Genomic DNA, 25414 nt, shown 5'->3' on the forward strand with positions numbered 1-25414 from the left:
CACCATATACTACATATCCAGTCATACCATCACCCTATACTACATATCCAGTCACACCATCACCATATACTACATATCCAGTCACACCATCACCATATACTACATATCCCGTCACGCCATCACCATATACTACATATCCCGTCACAACATCACCATATGTAACTGGATATATTGGTTAGACATTTTCTTAAACAAGAGAAATTATATTCTACATTGTTTGCATACTCGGGCGGTAACGAGTCGGTTGGGGAATATATGGTTCGTCCGTTGAGCGCACCAAAATTATTTTTAAAGACCTCATTTAAGCATAAATACAATCATGGGAACTGTGTGCTGGCGCTTTTATCGATTCGTGAGGTTTCAAGAGTTATTGCCAATACTACGTGTGCGAGAATCCGTCAGATGCAAACTATAAAAGACTGCTAATATTCCCCGTAAAACGTCAATTTTTATGAACATAATGATACTTGTTATTATGGTTATAATGATTCTATAAAATTAAGCATTATAAATATAAATAAAGGCGTTATTTCCTAACAAGGCAGCTCTTTATAGAAAACCCTGTTTCCTATACAACAATTTCTCAGATGCTTTCACCGGATCACCTTAAAGGATGGAGGAGCAGAGAGTAGATCAATGATCCCTCTTAGTGACTTTCTCTTAACCAATACTAGATTTACCTATTGATATATCTATGCCACGTAAAAATGTGCACAGGGACATTATTTTAAAATAAAGCAGCTACCTTTGAGTTATTCGTGACTTAGTGTAAGTGAACCGCATTTAAGTACGTAGTGTTTTACCTTATACACAGCCTTTAACCTTTAAGGTTGAGTAAGCCACAACATTATAATACAAGGAATAACAAACCTGGATGAAAACAGAGATACTGGCAGGTGAGTGTCTAGATCGATAATAAGTTTGTTAATGTCATTTTGATGTTTGATTATAATGAGAGAGATGGTTTATTTTGAATACATGTTCAATAAGCCACATGGCCCGTGAGAAAAACAAAATACACGATTTAACATTTACAAATGACAAAGCAAGTGGAGCACGTAAGGCTTATTTAAATTTTACGATAGATTTTACAGCTAACGAAGGACATGTTTGATTATATATTGGACGTGTACGTTGAGTTGACGTTATTTTTGTTGTTTGGGCCTAAGGCACATACGTATAGTGATTAAACGTTAGCTGTTGGGGGAAACGTACAATGTACATAATGACACGTCGCTCATTAATCCTAAATATTTCGTCAACTTTAAAACAACAGATTTGTTCGTGGTATAATTTTAAAGCAAGAACAATATACTTTATGCACTGAAATTTATTTTGATCTTCGGTCATTGATTTTATCATTAAAATTTGTGCGTAAAAAGCAAGACAGGTTTAAACAAACGAAATGTACAAATATTTATATTCAAATTTCATGATTTGCCTAATTCGATTGAAAATATTGTCAATCATGTCAAACATGTCTTAAAATGACCTACATTTGATGGCCATAGCCCAAACAACAAATACGCTTCTTGACCTTAAAAGGGTTAGTTTAATGATGCACTCTTACTCCCAAATAAGATGTACCACAATACAATTGTTTTAATTTACATATATAAATACATATCGAAAACCATGGTTCTTATGAGGGATACGGTGTTTAATTTGAAGGATAGGTGAAGAAAACACGGTATTTCTACCTTATGAGACGAGAGTTGATCTTTGTAAATCTTTAAGGACTCACCAGTCATTTAATATTTGTGCGTTTTGCAGCCACCATACAGTTACAATCTTTTATCAGTAATCAATAGTTTCCATAAATGCATTATTGAGTAAGTAGTTAAAGGTTCATCACTAAAATATATGTTTGTTATACATGTGTATGTTTTGCTTTTGAATACGAGTGTCACTTTAAAAAATTATCGAAATCTGAAATACCTGTTTATTTCTACAAATCTAATTTTCCTGGGGTTGTCTACTACGTAAATCCCAGAAAGTTTAAAAAGCGTCCGTATATGGTGTACTCTTAAAAGATATGATTTAAACTTGGAATAGGATAAGTATAAATATAAGTTATCATAACTTACTACACAATTCTTGTAAAATTTATACTGTTTAAACAGGGAAACCATTATGCGCTATAATTAAACGGGGATACTCAGATTGGACAGCAACGTGATTGTTTCGTTCATTCTTTTAATCATGTAAAGTGATGTATTATCGGCCTTCTACTAGCTCGCATTGACAAGTATATGCTTGTTTTGAGGAAACATTGCATTTGTCTATTTTTGGAACATCTGGTGTTTAGTCCCAATAAGAATCACTGCATTAATGTGTATGTCACTTTTGCAGACACGGGTCCAAAAACGATTCCATATGTTATCAAACAGAAATATTGTAAACCAAAGGATTGATTTAATGCGCTCCGCGTGTACGGCAACAGTATATCCTCGTTCTCCATCCTGTAGTCGGGGCTATGGCGACCTCGGAAGTGGAACTGTCCTCTATTTCCGGTATGATTGCCGACCCCCTTGCGGCACCGCCCCCAACGTCGCTTCCGGCGACGGAGACATCACCGATCCACAACGGCAACTCTGTCAATTCCAGCAGCTCCGTCGAAACGAAGACTCCGGAACAGACCTGCGGTAACTGCCTCCCTTTAGAATGTCTCCGGTGTGAGCTAAAGTTGAGCAAGTTCAAATCGTTTTTCTTCTTTTTCGGAGGTGCCATAGGTTGCGTGTTTCCTTATTTTTCTATATACTATAAACAATTAGGCTTTGGTCCTAATCAAATCGGCGTTATTGCCGGTGTAAGACCTTTGATAGGGTTTTGCAGTGGACCGCTGTGGGGCTCTTTAGCTGACCGGTTCCGTGTAAGGCGGATTATGCTATGTTGCAGTGCTTTAGGTTGGTTGATATTTATAACAAGCATAGGCTTTGTACCACCACCGACACAGTCTGACTCGCAATGCGTGTATGTAGCTGAATTCTTAGGAAAGCCATATAATGGCTCAACACAACCGACCGGACAAGGCGATGATCTAAGGGACTACTTTTTTGGTTTACACAAAAAAAAACCCGGTGTGGATCCCGAAGAGAGTCTGTTTGAATCACGCGGCTGGGCTTACGACCGCGCGTCTCTTATGAAGGTCTACGTCATAATTATGGTGCTCGTGGTGCTAGGTGAGCTGGTGCAGTCTCCGTGCGGCGCGCTGGCGGACTCAGGGTGCATCGAGACGCTTGGAGCGGCGGAAATGAACAAGTACGGCCACCAGAGGGCGTGGGGATCACTTGGCCTTGGGGTATTGTGAGTATTCCTTTAGCGATATTCAAATTTTTATATTTGCACTGAAAAGATATACGCCTGAACCCTTAAACAAACACCGGGTCCTAACTGTTGAATCAAGATAATCCATACTAGTGCTACATCCATGTTGATTTACAGATTGTGCCTTCATATTTTACCTATCTCATATACATTGTATCTGGGGTGGGGTGTACGACCAAATGCTGATGAGAGTCGGACGAGTTAACAGATAAGTAAACATATTTGTCGAAGTACAATGTGGCAGAAGAAGGCAATTATCCGGGAGATTATTTAAATAAGAATGATTCCAATTGTCCAGTTCCATGTTGGTGGGTGGCGTGATCAGTGAGACCAGGCGTGAGGTAAGCGTGTGCGGGGAACCGGTCGTTTATAGCGACTACCGTATAGCGTTCTACTTCTTCGCCGGCTGCATGTTCTGCTGTTTCGTTACCACGCTTTTCTTCAGGTTCCAGGTAAGGTTCAGTTTTGTATTTAATTCACACTTCTCTACCAGTCTTATGGGGGAGATCATTTATTTGCTATATCTCAAGAGGACATCCAGAATTCATTTTGCAAATGAATAGTGCATTTCAGCATTGTATAAATGTAAATTTCTGAAAAGAGCAAATATAAAGTGATTGAAATTGAAAGTATCTTATTGTCATAGTTTTTTTTTTATTATTTTGCTACTAATTTGAGTTAATTGAACCTTTGGTCAGTACACAAATGAACACAAACATGAGGACTTAAAAAGAATCATTATGACATTTAGACAAAAGTCAGATTATTGATTTTAATTTTTTATTTACAACTGTTTGAGAATGTTCAAGTTATGCGTACAAATCAAGATATTGTTTTTGGTTTAGTGTTATTTCTTTTGATTCTATTCATTGTTTGATAAATTAATGTCCCTTAATTTTGCGATATATTCAAGAAGAGCTGCATTACAAAGTGGTATATATTTATATTATATCTTATTATATATTTTTACAACAAAACTGAATTATTTTTAGTCTTATGCAAAACACTATTAGAACAAATAAAACTACGAACAAAACCTACCCCAGCTGTCACAGCAAAAAGGACATTTAGCTGTGGCAAATGCGATGAATTCGCTATTTACAGTTTTGTCGACAGTGATAAATAATATGCCGGTTACATTACCTAGAGACAATTTGCAATACAGACAATATACGAGCATCGTCTATTTCTCACTTTCATAGGCAATGAATATAGGAACTATACTTGTTTATAAATTAATTGCGCAGATATCTCTCCGTATCCTTTGGATTAAACGGATGTCCACAGCGAGTTCCGTCCACACCCAAATCCCTTCGAGTCCACACAAGTTTTGCCAAACTTCATACATTGTCCATAATCAAATAATCGCTACATGTAGAAGTTGTTGGGACCTTGGAAAATACTTCGAGATAACGAACATTCGGTGTAACCGAAATGCAAAAAAAGTGTACAGCTAAACCGAAAAAGATATAAAGAAAACCGATATGACCAGGACATCGAGATAACAGAGTTCGATATAGCGAGTTTCGACAGTATATGTATATTACAGAAACAAGCGGACGATCATAGTGAGTCCCGTCCCCGGCCTAACCCCATGCGAGTGTTTCGAATGTTCTGTACCCTCCATTACGGCTCCTGGCTATTCACCATGTTCTTCACGGGCGTCTGTAATGGCGTCATTTGGGGATTCCTCTTCTGGCACCTTGAAAACATTGGTAACTAATATATTACTTGACAGTAGTTATTTCTATGGTGGCATATAACTGCCGCAAGACAACCTGTTAACGACCGCGAACTGTTTCGTATTAACCAGTTAATTTTCGCGATAAATATCTAGCTATCTAGTTAATATTCGCGTTATTCGCGTTACTTTTTGCATGATCAAAATCATTAGACTAAAGGGCCCAGGACTGCCACCTGTTACCTATTTTAGCCGTACAACATTAACAGGATATCTAGTTATGGTTTGCAAATTCTACTTAATAAGTAATCTACTAACTGGTTAAATAGATCAGATTCGTAAGATAATAGGTGGCAGTTCTGGGCACTTTCAAGCCTGTATTTAGTCTTACGATATTGATCTTACCAAAAAGGTAACTCGAATATATACTAGATAGCTAGATAATTATCGCGAAAATTAAGTGATTATTAAACACGAAACAATTTGCGAACGATTTTTTTTAAATATTTGTAATCGACAACGTTATTTAATGGCACTTTGTTAACACACTGCATTATATATGTGCACTACAATACATGCATCTTAAAATAATATGTTTAATATTATTAAAAGTTTTTTTTTTTAATTTTTACATTTGATTAATAATTACTACTTTTTAGGTCATTAAAAAATAAAAGCAAAAATAAAACCACTGTCTCACCAACAAATCAGTGTGTTTAAAATTCGTTTTGCGTAACGTAATTTTTCACCTATGGCCTATTTTTGTATGTACATGCACATTTTTAATGTATGTTGAACATACAGAACCATACATGCTATGAATATCCTTGGGGCTATCGAGTTAACACTAGGCGTTCGCAACGGTGTTAGCCTTTCCTCTGATAGTTTCGTTTTTTTCTTAGCCGGCGTTTTAGGACGACAACTAAAAATGCATATCGTTTCAGGGGCGACTCAGCTAACACTGGGTGTGGCCAACGGTGTAAGCCTGTTCTCTGAAATGTGCATGTTCCTTGTGGTATTCCGGATCCTTGAACGGACAGGCTGCTTCCTGTTCATGGGACTTGGTCTACTCGGATACACTGTCCGATTTATCGCCTTCGCCACTATAGAAAATCCTTGGATCGTTCTTCCTTTTGAGGTGCTTCAAGGTAAATATCAAAAGGGTACCACTGGTGAAAGTAGTCTTATAAAACTAAAGAGTGTGGGAAGAACAATACCTTATGTATTCATGACCGATTGTTTCCTTCGCACGTAATCGTGTTTCGGATTGGACGTACATGCATATGTTTTTATTTTTTAACTACTTAGGGATGAAAACTATTCTTTTATTTTTACTTTATCACAATTCTTCATGCTGTATTACAAAATATAAATGATTGAAACAACCATGTATGCAAACACCGTATTGTCACTTTAAACTTACAATGAAGGATATATTTGCTAATGTTATCAATAGTTTGTAGACATTCGTTTCATATACCTGCGGATTACAGGCTTATTCGGTCAGTGTATGAACAGAAATAAAACCTGTATCGAGTTTCAAGCTGAAATTGAGCAAACCTCGAAAAAACATAAAAATCACGCGTGTAAATTGTGTTACAATGCGGGTACTCTGGGTCTATATATAAAAATCCTATATTAACGTTAACCATCCGGCCGACTTTATGGGTTGATGTCGGCGAATTAGACGCCATCTTGTACGGTCGATGTACTATAGCGATCCTGTGATACTCCAACGTGATATGTATTGCGGCCGATGTACTATAGCGATCACGCGATACTCCAACGTGATATGTATTACGGCCGATGTACTAAAGCGATCACGCGCTACTCCAACGTGATATGTATTGCGGCCGATGTACTATAGCGATCACGCGCTACTCCGACGTGATATGTATTACGGCCGATGTACTATAGCGATCACGCGCTACTCCAACGTGATATGTATTGTTACGGCCGATGTACTACAGCGGTCACGCGCTACTCCGACGTGATATGTATTACGGCCGATGCACTACAGCGGTCACGCGCTTCTCCGACGTGATATGTATTACGGCCGATGTACTACAGCGATCACGCGCTACTCCGACGTGATATGGATTACGGCCGATGTACTATAGCGATCACGCGCTACTCCGACGTGATATGGATTACGGCCGATGTACTATAGCGATCACGCGCTACTCCGACGTGATATGTATTACGGCCGATGTACTATAGCGATCACGCGCTACTCCGACGTGATATGTATTACGGCCGATGTACTATAGCGATCACGCGCTACTCCGACGTGATATGTATTACGGCCGATGTACTATAGCGATCACGCGCTACTCCGACTTGATATGTATTACGGCCGATGTACTGTAGCGATCACGCGATACACCGACCTGATATGTATTACGGCCGATGTACTGTAGCGATCACGCGATACACCGACCTGATATGTATTACGGCCGATGTACTGTAGCGATCACGCGATACACCGACGTGATATGTATTACGGCCGATGTACTGTAGCGATCACGCGATACACCGACGTGATATGTATTACGGCCGATGTACTGTTGCGATCACGCGATACACCAACCTGATATGTATTACGGCCGATGTACTATAGCGATCACGCGCTACTCCGACGTGATATGTATTACGGCCGATGTACTATAGCGATCACGCGCTTCTCCGACGTGATATGTATTACGGCCGATGTACTATAGCGATCACGCGCTACTCCGACTTGATATGTATTACGGCCGATGTACTGTAGCGATCACGCGCTACTCCGACGTGATATGTATTACGGCCGATGTACTGTAGCGATCACGCGCTACTCCGACGTGATATGTATTACGGCCGATGTACTGTAGCGATCACGCGCTACTCCGACGTGATATGTATTACGGCCGATGTACTGTAGCGATCACGCGATACTCCGACGTGATATGTATTACGGCCGATGTACTGTAGCGATCACGCGATACTCCGACGTGATATGTATTACGGCCGATGTACTGTAGCGATCACGCGATACTCCGACCTGATATGTATTACGGCCGATGTACTGTAGCGATCACGCGATACACCGACCTGATATGTATTACGGCCGATGTACTGTAGCGATCACGCGATACACCGACCTGATATGTATTACGGCCGATGTACTGTAGCGATCACGCGATACACCGACCTGATATGTATTACGGCCGATGTACTGTAGCGATCACGCGATACACCGACGTGATATGTATTACGGCCGATGTACTGTAGCGATCACGCGATACACCGACGTGATATGTATTACGGCCGATGTACTGTAGCGATCACGCGATACACCGACCTGATATGTATTACGGCCGATGTACTGTAGCGATCACGCGATACACCGACCTGATATGTATTACGGCCGATGTACTGTAGCGATCACGCGATACACCGACCTGATATGTATTACGGCCGATGTACTGTAGCGACCACGCGATACACCGACCTGATATGTATTACGGCCGATGTACTGTAGCGATCACGCGATACACCGACCTGATATGTATTACGGCCGATGTACTGTAGCGATCACGCGATACACCGACCTGATATGTATTACGGCCGATGTACTGTAGCGATCACGCGATACACCGACGTGATATGTATTACGGCCGATGTACTGTAGCGATCACGCGATACTCCGACGTGATATGTATTACGGCCGATGTACTATAGCGATCACGCGATACTCCAACGTGATATGTATTACGGCCGATGTACTATAGCGATCACGCGATACTCCAACGTGATATGTATTACGGCCGATGTACTATAGCGATCACGCGATACTCCAACGTGATATGTATTACGGCCGATGTACTATAGCGATCACGCGATACTCCAACGTGATATGTATTACGGCCGATGTACTATAGCGATCACGCGATACTCCAACGTGATATGTATTACGGCCGATGTACTATAGCGATCACGCGATACTCCAACGTGATATGTATTACGGCCGATGTACTATAGCGATCACGCGATACTCCAACGTGATATGTATTACGGCCGATGTACTATAGCGATCACGCGATACTCCAACGTGATATGTATTACGGCCGATGTACTATAGCGATCACGCGATACTCCAACGTGATATGTATAGATCACATTGTTTCCTTGCTTTTCCCAGGTTTCACGTTCGCCGGTATCTGGTCAGTGTTCACGAAATATTTGTGCAAAGGTGTACCTAGCGAATATCTGGGTACTCTTCAAGGCTTTCTGCACGGGGTATATTGGGGCCTGGGAGCTGGTACGGGCCACATGATTGCTGGTCTTTCAGTTGAAAATCTCGGGGCTCGAGTTACCTTCTGGATGTTCGCTGCTGGTTCGTTCGTTAACGCTGTTGCATTTCTCATTATTCAAAGGGTAGGTGTATGCTTTTCACTTTTATTAAAAACTGTTCAATAAATTTTTCTACCTCTCTTCAAGACTATGTTCGCATTATCATTTCCTCTTCTTATTATTTATTAAACAGTTGCACAATCTAACAATCGGATTCGCTTATAGTATTTTTCATAAGAGTCGGTTAAGCGTTTAGTACGCCATATCGGCCATATAATAGCTTTTAAACCGTAGTTTTCCCCTCTTAACAGCAGCAGCCGTTTGTTAATGGTTAATTATTTAGTTTTGTCAAAAAACGTTTATTGATTGGTCGATATTTATCCAATAGTAACTACTAACCAATCAAATCATTTAAATGTGCAAAATGACCGAAAGTTGACTTTTGGCCGATTTAACCAAGTTAATATACAATTGGCCGCAGATGATTATGACCGTTTCAGTGCACAACTCGTCCGGACGTTTTCGGCCATTATGAGGAACTTTCCGAAGAAACCAAGCCTGCAGGATGATTCCCATTAAGACAATACGGGGGGAAACTGATATACAACGCCCTTTTTAATTTGCTCGAACCAACAAGTGCTAGTAAACATTTTCCTATCGCGATGTATTTATAGGAATGGGTAACAGGTTTTACAATATTTAAGCGATTTGGGAGAAGGTCATCTGTATTTACCACACAGATATAAAGACCTTCCTTTTCAATGAATTAACATGAGAGTTGTCCGCAGTTTTGTTTTAATTCTGAATTATTTGCGGACCCCTTTATGCAGATGGTATTCCGTTGAATAGCACACATGTCTCTCAGATGTTGCTCATCAAACATTCAGTTGAATAGGATACATTTGAAAAAAATAATTCTGACTAACAATTGACCACTTTTATTACAGATATATATAAGCATTTAAAATGTATGAATGGTTTATATTGCATTGTCTGGGGTGTATTTTGAATACTGATTATATATACATTTTGTTAAACGATGAATTGTTGTAATACATGTATGTTTTCTACTTGTTGTAAATATTTCATATTTTTCATATTTATTTTTGTAAACAATTACAAACATATCGTTTTGGTCACTATATTTAACTCGCTTGTGTATGTAACTTGAACCCTCTGTGGAGTGTTTGAGGGCGCACAATAAAGGCTGATGCATTTTTTTCTTCTTATTTTAATGCATGTTCATGTTGATCTCAATTGACTTTAAAACAAGAAGATAGCATATTATTTAGGTACAGATACAAAATATCAATGCTTATAAAAATATTTTTAATTAATGTCTACGTCGCCATTATTACCAAGTTAAAAAAGCACCAGAATATCGCTTATATTTTGTGATATGTCTTTGAAAGATGCAAGTGAAATGTACGAATGTTGTTTAATCGCTTCTTTTTATCATGGTGTTACAATGCTGTTGAACAGGTCTGCATTGGAAGACTTTACATTATTGTTATATATGTTTTCTTGTTGTCGTAAATATTTCATATTTTTCATATTTATTTTTGTATATTACGAACATATCGGTTTGGTCACTGAGTTTAACTCGCTAGTGTAAACAACATTTTAATAAAAAATACCATACAATAAATCAACGGTCAAACAAGCACTCCAAATGAATTCAAAACATTGAAACTATTTGATTTCCAACGAATATTCAGAGTTTCATGTCTACTTCCTGTCTACCAATGCTCATTACCCCATGTGCTCAGTCATTTCTTACTTATTACATGCTTGAAAATTACCATTCATACGGATGATTCTTGTTGCCAATCCATTAAAGACATTCGTCCCTAAGAATGTTAGACTGATCTAATATTTGTCGTAGGTATTGAGAACTACGTCGATTTGTGTCGCATATGTCTACACCGAACATGTTTTGGTGTCCATATCCTCACATCTGCTAATTTATGATAAACATTTTCAGAATCACTAGTATCGTTGCTCTTTGAAAACGCACCTAATATGTCATAAGAATCCGCATGACATAGAGAACATTTTCGCGGACATTTAAAATAGGCATTTTCTTCCTTCGCTCGCTGCTTTTTGTGAAATATTTCGAGTTCGTCTTTAGAGCAGCTCTTCTTTAGGTTTTCGTTTGGTTTATTTTCTTCATCTGCCATATCGAATGACTTTGAAGAAAATTTAGACCATTGAGATTTCTTAAGACCTGCGGTATTAATATAAAGCTCAAGTGCAGAGTCCGAGAACCTTTTTGGAATATTTAAGTTGTATGAGGTATATGCACTTTCATCTGGAATAATCCTGATACCAAGTTTCTTTAAATGGTCTGGAGTCAGGCAGTCGATACATACATGGTTATGAAATAAATGCTCTTTTGGTTTTGCATCTGCGCACAGCTGTTCATGATTTACATTCGAAGTATCTTCGTAATCGTCACTATCTTCACTCTGCTTTATAAGCTTTGTGGGACGTTTAGATATGCAGTCGGTGTATCCATTTGACGATTCGACAGACACTCTGTTTTGTAATGCAATTCCGTCGAGAGAACCGCTGGTTTTGGTTTGGTCCGCGGCGATGTTTTCTGGTGATCTTTCATCACTTTCGCATGCTCCGGTTAGCACAGAATTGTTTTCCGAACGAATAGAAATGCTTGGTTCTGAAGCGATTTTCTTGTCTAAGAAATCGAAATTTACAATGTTGGTCTCTTTCGATTTATACGAATGTTTTTTCGTCTCAAAGCTAAACTTTTTAAATCGCCCTGTTCTGTTCAATGACAATGTCTCTGAAGGCGGAATTCTATTAAATTCAACATGTTCTTCGTTTAAAACCAGGCTAGATTTATCCGTGTAAGTAGAAGAGCACAAACCTTTATCATCTTGAAATTTCCTTTTAAAAGATTCAACTCTTGTTTCGCTTAGATGGTTGATATCATATCGCTGTTTTTGGTCAGCTTCATTATGCTGCTTAACCAAAGATCGAATGGGATCGTCATATGTAACAAAATACTCATCGGATTCCGTCTTCTGTGGGATTGCGTCAGGAGGCATGCTATAATCATCAAGTACCAATATCTGATTGTGTTGACCTCTGGCCGGTAGTTCTGGTTTAAAGTCTTTGAGCTCAAAGTCATTAATTAGATTGTATGTTTCCTCTATACTTTCTTCAACAACCCTTCCGCGACCGTAGGTGTGATTTTGGACGGAATTCGGTCGTTGACGTTCAATCAATCTTTTTCTAGACTTCCTGAAAGTTTGAATAATCATTAAAATGAGAAAATGGTAGAGCTAAAACGAAAGGAACATCTTACAGGTTTATACAACAATAGCAATGAACAATAAACATTACAGAATTAGTCGTTTTAAACCTCGATGCTATATTGAGGTGACATTTCGATGCCTGGTGACATCATATTATTTGGTATTATTTGAATATCTATAATATTTCAATCTGCCATTCACTTCCAATTTCAGTTGAAATAAAGAGCAAAACTTCCCGAACTTAATCTGTAATGTTTTTGTAACTCATATTCAACAAAAGTAACCAATACGCAATACCCTTTCAAATGATACCAAAATTATACGGGGTCACCATGCAACACAGATAAGCATTACAACCAATGGCCCGATACAACGGAACTCTTACGTCTGTCTGCAAATCAACTTTAAAAAACATACTTGTCAATCAGAAAATAACATTAATTTCGATATTTATTTTTGTATCGAAGAAAAATTGTCAATTTGTACACCCCTAATAACGGTTTCAAACAGTTTTCGTCACTTCAAGAAGATTCGAGTGTAGCCGTGCCGTTTTTGTGTGCAATATTTAAAACTACGATTTAATTGGTTGATTGATTTGATGTAAAAACAATAAAAACTGTACATGTATGGATGTTTTGTGATAGTTTATGCCCGTCCCATTAGTACTTTGTTCATGCTGATACGTGCATGTAAATGCCAAGTGACTCTATTCGTTTTTTTATGTGGGTAGTAGATCGACAATCTTATAGATGGCTCACTTTATTTGAAATTCACTTGTGGCATTTGCGCAGACTCAAAGCCACACTCATTCATCAAAAACTCGAAATACTAAGTTCACTTTAAACACTAGTAGTTGTACATAAGATACCCTAAGCATTTGACCTTCATAAGATTATATTCGAACGTTCCTGGTTGTTATACGATTGTTTGGATCATATTTACCTGCTTAAAGCATTTAAGGCAAACAATTTAGTGTGAAATCTAATTAACATTATGTATTATCATACCTGATATGATAGCGCGCTATAAACACAAGGATGAAAACCAAGAAGGCAAATGGTACAATGGCTAAAATAGCTAAGTATGACAAAACATTTTCTTTTTCATTCGATGAAGGTGTGGTCAAGCTCCTGATGTTCTCTGAAAAAAATAATATAATTGTATTAATACAACAAATATGACGCCAATGTTATTATACTTTGTTGAAACATGCCATCAGTTTCATAGTGTACCTTACGATTTTTATAAAATATAATACTAATTAGCTGGACGTTCACAGAGTTCCATCTATTCCATCTGTCATTGCTGACAACGGATAATCAAATTAAATCGAGCCGACTGATCGGAAAAAATTCGCCTCGAATCATACGAAGAAGAGATCAACTTTGATGGGTTGCAGCAAAGTTTTGATGGCATCTTCTCGATTTTTGAAATTTATATTACCGTTATGCCTTGCACTTTATCTTGTTTGAATGTGTTCGTTATTCATTTAATTCAATGATCATGTTTGATGTATAATTATTTGTAATACATACTGGTTAAACCAAATGTGTTCAATATAATTTACTTTTCAAGATCAATTGCAATAACAGATGGTAAGATCAATTCCAACAATAAATTTTAAGTCTTTTTCCCGAGGAGGGGAGTCGCAGTAAGGAACTATATATAGGTCGTCTGGATGTTCCTGTAATTTGGATTATATCTACACCAGAACACAGTTTAGGAGAATAACAATATTTTATACGTTACATGGCTACAACATTCAACATTGACCCATACGCGCGGATATATATATATAATATATATTATTTTCCACGATGTTATCGTACTCATCCAAGTACTGGTTAATTAAAGAATCTCTCTATTTTCGTGTGTAAAGCATTTGCTCAGAGAAAGAATTTCGTTACTTTTCATACATGATTATCATATGTTTTAATACTAACTGGTAAATAGTTGTAAAGTATTCGTACGTAATATTATTTCTGATTTGTTTTTTAAACATTCGCTACTATTTATGTTACTGTAGAGAATCTCAATTATTTAAAAAAAACCTTATATACACCGCCAAGCAAATGTTAAATAATGTAAAATGATCATGGACTATCATAGTCTACTTATATATATATATATATATATATATATATATATATATGTTTGAAGTTATGTGTGGAAATAAACTTGTGTTCTGTCCTGATCTGTAATCTTTATTATAGTTACATGTTCATTATAGGGACTTACTTGTTAAATATTTTGTTTTATCCTCGGCTGGACGTTCTGTTTCGTTTCCTGGAACTAAGAAAAAGCAGTTTTCAGCATTATTTGCAGGTATTCTAATGTATTGCATATATACCATTTTAACTTAAAAACATAAAAGTTGTGTTTACATTTTTTAATTGTAAGCATTTTAGGCTTGGCTACGTGTGCAGGTTGACAATCAGTCAGCTTTAAGACACAGTTATTTGTGTACGTTGACAATCATAGTATAAAAACTGGTTATTGATTTGCTTTTGTTTAAGTTAGCTAAATAATTTTGATTGGTCAATATCAATACAACTATTACTGTTGCTCAATCAAAATTGCGTTTATGTTCAAACTAACCAATTAATAGTGATACTAAACTGCTGGCAAAAGATCAGATCGCAGTTTTCATGTTAACATTCGAAAATTGATATTTTATAGCTAAAAGCGTTATTAACGCTTTAAAATGACACTCTTATTCATCATCAGTACATATACATGTATAACAAGCATATATTTTGAGTGACAAACCTTAAACTACCTACTAAATAATGAATTTATGAAAAATATTAATTACTTTTAACAAGATTGTACCCGTGTATTTAATAGCTGAAAACGTAATAAAATAATAAATGGTGAATGCTTTAAGATTAACAGTGATCTACTATCGTCTCATAAGGTAGAAATACCGTGTTATCTGCACATTTCTTTCATACGAAACACAATATTCTTCATAAAAACCATTGTTTACGACTCCTTTTTGGTATATCAAAACAATTGCATTAATTGTGGTTAATCTTATTTGGGAGTTCGAGCGCATCTTTAAGAAAAATGACATTTCGGCATATTCAAATGGTCCATTGTGAGTTATCTTATATGATTGAATTGAAGGTGTTGATACCAATTAGCTGATTCTGAGCCCGAAATAAAATAAAAATGTCAAAACTGGCAATATGTGAGAGAACAGATTTAAGGAGTGTTGATGTTTGTAATAAGTATTAAAGACTTTTTATATGCGTAATTTTCGAAAATCGTAATTACGATAACGGATTTGTTAAAATCTATCAAAACACATACGGCATTCCATATAGAAACGTTTCAGCTAAGTTCTCCATCGAGAGAAAATACGATAACGAAGAAAAGATAGCCGTTAAGTTCCATTTTATGACATAAATATTTGAAAACCAGAGTACATCGCGACTTGCGTTATATACCTTTACCTTGCTTTCCCACCAGACAAACTGCAGGTAGATACGAGAAACAGTGAGCTATTGAGATGTTCCTGGTCCCATTTTGTACTTCCACTGTAACACAATGTAGGCCATCCATACTCTCGGTTTTGTCCTGAAGTAACTCGAATGTTTGCGCATTTTCACATTTTATTTCTGTTGTCCATTTGCAATTATCTCCCTTAAAACAAATAACAAGTTAGCAAATTACATAGTTATAAATCTTTCCCATTTTTTTTCAATAACCAAATATTTTTTATAAACGGGGAGTTGAATTTGCATCTGCCGTTACTGCTATTGTACCTATACTGATATTTTCATATTTAACGTACATTTTTAATCAAGGTCTCGAAGCGTCGCTCTTCCAGAACTTATATATATAAACCACAGTGGTTTAAGACTATGTTAGCGAATAACAGCCTGAGTCTTACTATTGGAGATAACCTCAAGTCATAGAAGTGCTTGATATTGAAAAACACACAGCCTGATTGAGTCCAAACTCCTTAATATTCTGAAACTGTTATGTGTATACACAGTTCACAGTTTCAGGCGATTTTGGACTTAATTGATTTGTGAATGTCTATGAATTTCTATTTCTGATTTCGGGTCATATATTATATAATTTTAGGTTTTCCTGTCATTGAACCACGGTGATTTTTACTATTTCTTGCAACATACGGTTGGCTTTAATATATACTAACTGTATGTTTTACTTTACTGTTTTTAGTATTTTCTCCACCTTACCATGAAATGGTTGAACTTTTAGTATCAGTCTAACAGTTTGAAGTCTTTAATTTACCTATGTTTTTGATATAATTCTACAGTCATAGTAAACGTTATTGTATGACTTAGAGCATAAATAGAATTCAGATTTTTGCAAAAGGCACAAAGGGTTTTCGGTGTTTAAAATAAAGTATCCACTGATGCATATATGGAAAAGATAATTTTAGACACTGACTTTGCACTTTTACTTGCGGTGAAATTTATTTGATTAACTGAGACACTTTTTACACGGTTTCCAATCTAAATAATGTTCATATGTTATCCTAGCAAAACAAAAGTTAAAATTAACACATAGTTACTTTATAATGACAACTCACCTCTATCAATGCGTACGAATTGTCTGAATTGTTATGAACAGTCCGCAAGCACTTGTTCAACTTGTTCGCTATGGTAACGGAATAACTTGTATTGGTCTTGCACGAATCTAAAAACAACAAGAATAGATGGTAAATATACAAATTATTTTACTAAAACACTATCATGGATGCCTTCAAAATAGTAAAGGAAAACTCTCCAAATAGAATAACGTCTACGCCGGTAACAAGGAAGGCGTTGACAGACATATACGACTATTGCTGCCAATGCGCAGTTTAAATCAACCCAATACGACTCTTGTCTTACTTTAGTTATCCTTGTAGGTGTTTTTATTCTGAATTTGTATCATCTCTGTGTAGTCGATTGCATGACATTTTATAACCTTAGGTTCATACAAAGACAAACTTAATGCGAATTTGTAAGTATAATATGTGTATGAAATATACTTCAGCTGGATAAAAATAATGAAACAAATTTGAAATAAAGAAAAAAAGAAAGAATGTATATGTATTTGCATTGATCGTAAATGTTACTATTTGAATTTGAAATAGCATTGCGTGTATGTTGCTAATGTTTCTCGAATGAAACTTTAAGGGAAATACAAGAAGGGTGAGAGATTAATTTTATATAAATATTTTAAGCTGTTGAATTTTTGTTTGTGTTTTATAAAGAGCGTTCCACAGAAAACAGAGTGCAATTTGATGTGATTGATAATAGAGTGATCCCCTGACCACAGGACGCTTTTTGCTCTGATTGGTAGCAGAGCGCTACCCGGACAAAGGAATATTTTGCTCTGATTGGTAACATAATGTGCCGCGGACTACATATTTATTTTATCTGATTCGTAACAGAGCCTTCCCCGGACAACATAAACCATTCTGCATTGGTTTGTTACAGAGTGGTTTCCGGGCAACAGGGAGTGTTTTGCTCTGATTAGTATCAGAACGCCCCCCGCATAACTGGAGGCATTTTGCTCTGAATGGAAACAGAGCAATCCCCGGACAACGAGAAATATTTTGCGTTAATTAATAAATGAATATCGTGGTTAATGTCATCATTTGGGTATGAACGCTGTTGGACTGGTTTAAGAGTTTGGAGGACTCCACGCGCTCTTTAACCAGCCGATCTGCGTTTATATCCCCGATAATGACATCTAACACGCTATTCTTTACTTATATTTACACCCATTATTCATTATTTACTTACACAATTGTTAAAACAATACTAATTTTCATTTAAGAAAGCATTTCAGTGATTATCTCTCACCCGTTCTGTTAATAGAACGTCCGGACCGTAACCGGAAACAGTTTGTCATATAACGTCATAACAACGCCGGAAAAAATAAACAACTTCATAGTTGACTTTAACGTAAAATTGAAAGGCTAGTGACATCAATATTATAAAATCATAAATTAACACCTTTCAACATGTTGAATCAAGTTTTCAGTGGCCTGCTGACACAATTAAAACAATAATAATATAAACAATTGTAATGTACATGTATATTTGAAAGTGATCCCAGCATATCCGAAAATGTTACGTTTATCGGATGATAATCAAAATTGCCGAAATGCCGTTCATTTAGGGATTGGGAGTTGAGGTGTAAATATTTGTATTTGAATTCATTTGACAATAGTTTATTTGAGAATACCTTTGAATGCTGAACTGGTCCATGCTCTTCGGACGTTCTGATTATCATTGTATTTAAGGAACCAATGGATTCCGACAACTTTGCCATGGTAGCAGTATTCCGTCTCCAACCAATTTGAGCTGCAATGACTAAGTTGTTTGCCTTAAATAAAGAAAGGAACGTACATTTATGCATTAAAAAGGTGGTACCACGCAGAAATGAGGAAGTCTGATTTAAAGTCATATTCAGACAGCCCTTTGCCTTTTAGCAGAATACCCCCCCCCCATTTTCAGTAGTTTTTAACAAAGCTCTTATTTAATTTAGATTGCATTCCCACGATAAAACAAACTATTGATGACTGACACTATAATACGTGAGCACCCTAACTTATAGATATCAGACATTCAATATTGATCTCCAATTAGCAATACACATTGAACAAACTTACTAATCGGTTCGTCTTGGCAGCATATTATAAATTTTGGACAAGCGTCAGTTGCTTCCATGGTGGCTTGGCAGGTAAGGTTGTTGATTGTTATGTTCCCTTCACCTGGTTTGTTCTCATAAAGCAATGGCTCATTTATTATGGACGCACCCTTAGTGTTGCTGAAACATTTAAACATACCCGTCCTTTATCGTAAGTTATATCAATAAAAGCACACCATAACATATATAAACCTTCCTATATATTGTGAAGAAAACAATTGGATCGTTGGTTAAAACCGGAGATAAAAACCCTTTGGGTCTACATACATTTTAAAGGAAATGCACAGTTGATTGGTAAACCCCCCAATTCCCAACATCTATGTGGTTTCTTTCAACAAGAAAACGGAAGTTGCAGAGTAACTGCGATTGTCCATTGACCTACCAATACAAAAACTTACTGCCCTAACAAGTCAATAGGTCGGCAGATGTACGGAGAAGTTCCGGCCCCTTCCTGTCAATAGGTCGGCAAAGGTACGGAAAGGTTCCTGCACCTCCCTGTCAGTAGGTCGGCAGAGGTACGAAGAAGATCCTGCCCTTACCTGTCAATAGGTCGGCAGAGGTACAGATTAGTTCCTCTCCTTCCCTGTTATTTGGTTGGCACAGGTACGGTGAAGTTTCTGCCCCTACCTGTCAATAGGTCGGCAGAGGTACGGAGAAGTCTCAGCCCTTACCTGTCAATAGGTAGGCAGAGGTACAGAGAATTTCCTGACTCTTCCTGTCAATAGACAGAGGTATGGAGAGGCTCGTGCCCCTACCTGTCAAGAGGTAAGTAGGTTTGCAGATGTTACAAGGAAGCTCATGTTGTTACCTGTCAATAGTTGGAAGGACGTAATGAGGAAGCTGGTGCACATACCTGTGAATAGGCTTGCAGACGTAACTGAGAAGTTGGTTCCCCTATCTGTCAAATGGTTGGCAGACCATTTTCGGTCCCTTAATTCTCAATAGTTAACGAAAATTTCGTGCCTTTAGCTCTCAACGGAGAACGTCATGACCCTACCTGTAAATAGGATGGCAGATGTCACGACGAATGTCCACAACGTGTAGATCGTCGTTCAAGCAAACGTTTTGCCAAACGTTATTCACATTAATCTGCAGAAACCCTTCCCTATCATGTGTTCCGCCGAGAAGTCGGAAGCATGCCGCTGCTGACGAACAAAAAAGCTGAATATAACTGTTTGGTTTATAATTGAATAATATATCAATTATTCACAGGCAAGTTGAAATCATAAAAGTCAAATTAAGTTTCGGACTTGGTAGGTGAACGGTTTGCCATTGAATAAGCAATGTAACTTGACAGTAATATACAGCACTGTGACAAAAGCTATCATGGCAAAAGCGTTGTTTCAATATGATTAAATCTTATTCCAACAATGTATCAAACATTCCATATATGTTTACAAGTAAAAATGTTGTGAGCTATTTCTTACCTTCACAAAACAACGAACCAACAATGTATGAAATCCAAATCAGAATTGCTACAAAACAAGTCATCTTAAGCTTTCACTGTTTGCATAAAACAAGTTCAAGTTAAAATTCATAAAAATAATGAACTGAGGAACTCTCGCTGCAACACTTTTAGAATTGACACATTTATATCCAACGTTCTTCTTATTCTAGAAACACAGGGCAATTACATATTTACGTCCATCTTATTTTTGTAATAAGTAAACAGTATATGACTAATGAAACCCAAAAATAAGTTTATTCTTAAAGCAAGCTTCTCACCGATTAAGAGGAACGGCTTGCAATTTCCTTATAACAGTATAACTTTTAATTACGTACACACATATACGCTTGAAACAGTCTGATGCTACTTATTTAAAATCTTTATGTTATTAAATATATATTTTAAACATTTCACTGTGATAACAGCAATGACTTAAAAAAACATCATTCGATTTCTAAGTAGAATATGTCACTGAGCGAACAAAAGCGGCTCCTTTTTAATGCTCTCTTTTAATATACATAGAAAGGATTACAAAAGCATGCAATAATATCAGTAAAAATACAAAATAATATCATCAAGAAAACCCAACAAAATAACAGTAACTAACTTTTTATGTGTATATGAAGACATGAATTCAGGAAGAAGTGTATTTTTTCTTCAAATAAAGTTTCATGAACTGGGGACATATCTTGACTGTTCAAGAATATATAAACCTAATGAAATAAACATGTATAACCAAATAGTGGGATCTAGTTTTTGAGTGCCACGCCATACTTGTACGTGTAGATGTACGTGCGATCTAGTTTTCGAGTGCCTCGCCATAATTGTATGTGAACTCTGTAGAAGTTTTCTTGTAGTCGATGTTCTGGAAACATGTGTGCGTGGAAGGGGCATCCTTCTTAAGAACGCTAGATTACATGCGATCTAAGTACTTTATACGGGTTAAAGGTTCAGAAATAAGTCGTTGCCATGCCTTAACCGTTCCATTGTGTTGGTTGGTTGAGTTACACCCATTCTTTGACTCAACTCAAAACAGACGTTCCTAATTTCGGATGAGTATTCGTATCTAGTATTGAGTAGTTAAATTAGAAGAGACCCAAAACTGTAACATAAATGCCGTCAACACTATATCAATTTTGCGTGAATGCTAGGGGATGCTGAAAATTACAAATTTATAAACCTTCGTCATAATGACATTACTGATTTAAAGTTGGTTATACTTGCAATGTGTGATTGCTTCATCCTTTAGTTTCAACTATCAGGAAATGAACAATTTAAAACGAGATTGAAGTGGGATGTTTTCACAAGTGTCACTTAGTGCTTCCGCGCATCTCTGAAACTCCCCTCATGAGGTAATTGCTTTTCAATGACTTGATACATATCATCTCAACATGGCATGTACATATATGTTCCACATATCCACAAAACAAAAAACAAATAATGTGATATATACATATCTGCATATGCAAATAAAATGTCTAAGGAAGATTTAACTTTTGACCCATTAAGACCTCTAATTATGAAAAATATCAAATTTGGCCCGTCTCTGAATGGGTACCTGAATATTTGTTATCAACAACTGTCGGCATCTTTGCCCAAAAGGTGTTTTTCCATGAATACGTTAACGTAATTAGCTACGTAGTAAAATCATGATGATAACAGCGGTGATAATAATGATGACTGTGTATTGTGTTTTATTTTCTTGTCTATATGATTATACACTATGAATGCTTTGCCTCGTCGGGGGAGGGATGGGGAGGAGGGGGCACAGACATGAGATTAAGACGCCAACGCTTGAATACATTCTCGTACACCAGAGCAATGATGCTATGCGTTAAATTTCTGATTATTGAATCAGAATGCTGGATTAGCGATATTGGTCAAAGTACCGAAGTCGGAGATGCTACAGGCATGAAAATAATCTTCGTACTTCCTACGAAGTCTATAACCCGGTAGGTGGTCTCACCGGCTGTTTGGAATCAAATGCTGTTTGTGGTCCCCTTTATGTACCCACTCTACACAAGTAAGTTTACTCGGTATTTAATTCCCGTACTTCAGAACCTGCTTTACGTTAATCAGTGGGCACTGGACAGCAAACTTTGAGAGTGTAATCACGCTAATATAAATATATACTGTATACCCATACTGATGGATTCATGATGATATGATGTGTGATATTGGTTATGCTACGCTCTCGTTTTCTAAACTTTACGCATACTAGTCAATTGGTTCATTCGTTGGTTCAACTTCGATAATAATTAATAATACAATTAAAACTATAGAGAGCAGCCTGGTTGACGAAAGCGTTGACATAAGCCTGTTCAGACTCACCACTTTCAACGGAAAACAACCATTTCACGATAGACACACGAACATCTCACGAGAAACACACGAGACACACACTAACGCCTCGGTCCATTCACCTTCGGGGGCTGACTGGCCGGTCCTTACGATGTCATATGGCCGAAGTCGTGTGTATATATCGAACATTTTATATAACCATTTAATATTTTTAAAGCGATTTAAATGTGTTTTAATGAACAAAGCTTAAACAATTTACTTGCGACAAATTTTCGCCTTTGTGAAAATAGCAAGCCGCATTTACCATTTGTATGACGTCAGCGGTCCATATTTCATTTTTGGCGAGGTCCGGATCTCCCAAAAATATGATATTGACCGCTGATGTGATAAAACTGGATTTGTATCAAAATACAATGATATACGGACCGATCGACTGCATGTATACAAAGAAGAGACACATGTATGTAATGTATAATATAACACTATAATTAAGTATTAAAATATCTTAATGAATGTTGATTATGCTTCTGCCGAATGAAATATTGAGTAATATCATTTTCGGCAAAATAACTACTTCTTTCGGAAATTACCAGATATCAACTTTTGAGAGAACATATAATCTGCTCATTGATCTTAAATGCTCGCTCAATACATGTTATTACAATAAGGAAATAAAACAGGAATGCTACAGCAATAATATTGTTTGGGTACAGACAGATAACGCCCGACAGCTTCCTAGTAACTTTGAGTGAATACTTAACTCGTAACTTAACTGTTTGTCCTTTTATGTATTTCTCAGTATATAAACGTGTACATGTAAAAACCTAATTCAAAAGAAAAGCATAAAGTCTGCAGCACAAAGAAGACATCGTCCTTTAGCTCACAAAGTCTTTTTAATTATCCCTTCGTAAGCCAAACGGACAGAAGGCGAAGGGGTCTCGTTCTTGCTCCCCCGTCTGCTTACAGAACTGGTCTGGATCAAATACACAATACTTAAATTGAGCATTTGAAATAGGGGCGATCGATAAGAAAGGTCAAAGTTGTTTAGAAATAGATGTCTGAACATACTGTTTACGTGTGTTTAAATTGTTAACTCTTATGACCTTGTCAAGTCAGAAACACTACATGTATGTCTACAATTACTTTACCAGTTTGGTCTGGTTGACGAATTTAAAGAGTAATAAACAGTACATTATGTCCAATACGTCAATCATACTTTTATCGTGGATTGAAATAAACTGCAAAGTTGAACAAACAAACGAATTTCACTTATGAAGAAATCTACATACGGCGCAACAAATATCCGTAACGACCCAAACCAGCAAATCATATACGTATGCACATTGAGGTTTAAGCAGTAAATATAAATGGACAGTTACTCAGCTAGAGAAAGGGATAGGAAAATATACACGTTTCTGTCCCTTAAATCCTGCATGAAAGCAATGTTACATATAAGAAGTAAAGGTCTATATTATTTTATGAATTCAGCTAATTCATGATCTTATATGAATATATTTCTCTTTCAAATTCACTTTTCTCTTTTATGATCAGTTTTTTTATATGTACGGGCTGAATTTATGTCGACTTTATTATTGATTAATGTATTTCTGAAATTTCGTCAATTATACATGATTTAGCAAAACTGAATATTGCACTTTCAATTCGGACTAGCTTTTGTCTGATGAGAAATTGTTATGTAAAAATACGAATATTCTGTAACATGTTAGGTATGTATAAATCAGACAAATCAGAGGAAATTATAAAAAATATGGTAATAGTGTAACACAATGACCGCCGTCAATATTAATTCATCGCTGTTTAGTTCATCATTCCTATCTTTAGCTACCAAGTCATCAAAATGCCATAGCGTTTATTTTCATTGGAACTTCATTACCGTTACCGGTAGCAATCGTAACAACTCGGCCATCTCCGGGCAAGCTTCGAGATAGACCTCGTAAATAGTAGTAAGGATATACGAAAGTGCGATGCGGCTGCCGGCGATTAACACTGTTTTCAATCCGCGTAAAGAAGGCCCATTGTAACAACAAGGAAATGGATTTTGTTAAATTAAATGTGCTTGTTTAAGAGAAAATATTTATTGTAACCTCAAAGAATGTTCGTTTTATGGATATTTATATGTTTCCTTATAGTTGAAGCACTCTATTTCCTCTAGAAAAATCGTGAGCACACAGAAAAACCGCAGAAAATGTACTTGACAGTCATTGAAATGATCATACGGTTCATGGCATGCATGAATCATTACATCGGATTAAATGCATGCATGGACTAAATGTCAACATTTTCTCAACAGTTAATACCCTATGAAATGTAAGTTTTAAGTCATACTTTGCCGTATTATTTTTTCAC

General features: G+C 36.8%; 2 protein-coding genes across 5 annotated transcripts; one reads left to right on the plus strand and one right to left on the minus strand.

Moving 5' to 3' along the window:
* Positions 1 to 814: 814 nt before the first annotated feature.
* Positions 815 to 10117, plus strand: LOC128233482 (major facilitator superfamily domain-containing protein 6-like). Its single transcript, XM_052947170.1, has 7 exons — positions 815 to 896; positions 2353 to 3306; positions 3626 to 3779; positions 4877 to 5042; positions 5953 to 6156; positions 9189 to 9424; positions 9841 to 10117. The coding sequence occupies exons 2-7, from the start codon at positions 2477 to 2479 to the stop codon at positions 9907 to 9909; spliced, it is 1659 nt and encodes a 552-aa protein (XP_052803130.1). The 5' UTR covers positions 815 to 896; positions 2353 to 2476; the 3' UTR covers positions 9910 to 10117.
* Positions 10118 to 10262: 145 nt separating this feature from the next.
* Positions 10263 to 20975, minus strand: LOC128233480 (uncharacterized). Of its 4 annotated transcripts, none has more exons than XM_052947167.1 (9): positions 20727 to 20975; positions 20297 to 20441; positions 19262 to 19419; positions 18835 to 18975; positions 17186 to 17292; positions 16077 to 16266; positions 14857 to 14910; positions 13626 to 13758; positions 10263 to 12604 (listed from the first exon to the last, which is right to left on the minus strand). In XM_052947167.1, the coding sequence occupies exons 1-9, from the start codon at positions 20788 to 20790 to the stop codon at positions 11236 to 11238; spliced, it is 2361 nt and encodes a 786-aa protein (XP_052803127.1). In that variant the 5' UTR covers positions 20791 to 20975; the 3' UTR covers positions 10263 to 11235. The 4 variants fall into 4 exon arrangements, with proteins under 4 accessions (XP_052803127.1, XP_052803126.1, XP_052803129.1 ...); XM_052947166.1 differs by having other exon boundaries at positions 20297 to 20444; positions 20727 to 20974; XM_052947169.1 differs by lacking the exon at positions 20297 to 20441 and adding an exon at positions 20153 to 20296 and having other exon boundaries at positions 20727 to 20803.
* Between the last annotated feature and the right edge of the window lie 4439 nt (positions 20976 to 25414).

Source organism: Mya arenaria, chromosome 5, assembly GCF_026914265.1.
Source record: "Mya arenaria isolate MELC-2E11 chromosome 5, ASM2691426v1".
Classification (NCBI taxonomy): domain Eukaryota; kingdom Metazoa; phylum Mollusca; class Bivalvia; order Myida; family Myidae; genus Mya; species Mya arenaria.

What these genes read in the sequence shown, in the direction of transcription:
- LOC128233482 (XM_052947170.1), top strand. Translation starts at nt 2,477, where the DNA reads ATGGCGACCTCGGAAGTGGAACTGTCCTCTATTTCCGGTATGATTGCC. An exon ending in TCACTTGGCCTTGGGGTATT is followed by an intron (nt 3,307 to 3,625) that starts GTGAGTATTCCT and finishes CCAATTGTCCAG; the next exon opens with TTCCATGTTGGTGGGTGGCG. An exon ending in TCCTTTTGAGGTGCTTCAAG is followed by an intron (nt 6,157 to 9,188) that starts GTAAATATCAAA and finishes TGCTTTTCCCAG; the next exon opens with GTTTCACGTTCGCCGGTATC.
- LOC128233480 (XM_052947166.1), bottom strand. Translation starts at nt 20,790, where the DNA reads ATGACTTGTTTTGTAGCAATTCTGATTTGGATTTCATACATTGTTGGT. An exon ending in TTGTCTGGTGGGAAAGCAAG is followed by an intron (nt 14,911 to 16,076) that starts GTAAAGGTATAT and finishes GCTTTTTCTTAG; the next exon opens with TTCCAGGAAACGAAACAGAA. An exon ending in TAAAACAAAATATTTAACAA is followed by an intron (nt 13,759 to 14,856) that starts GTAAGTCCCTAT and finishes TATTTTTTTCAG; the next exon opens with AGAACATCAGGAGCTTGACC.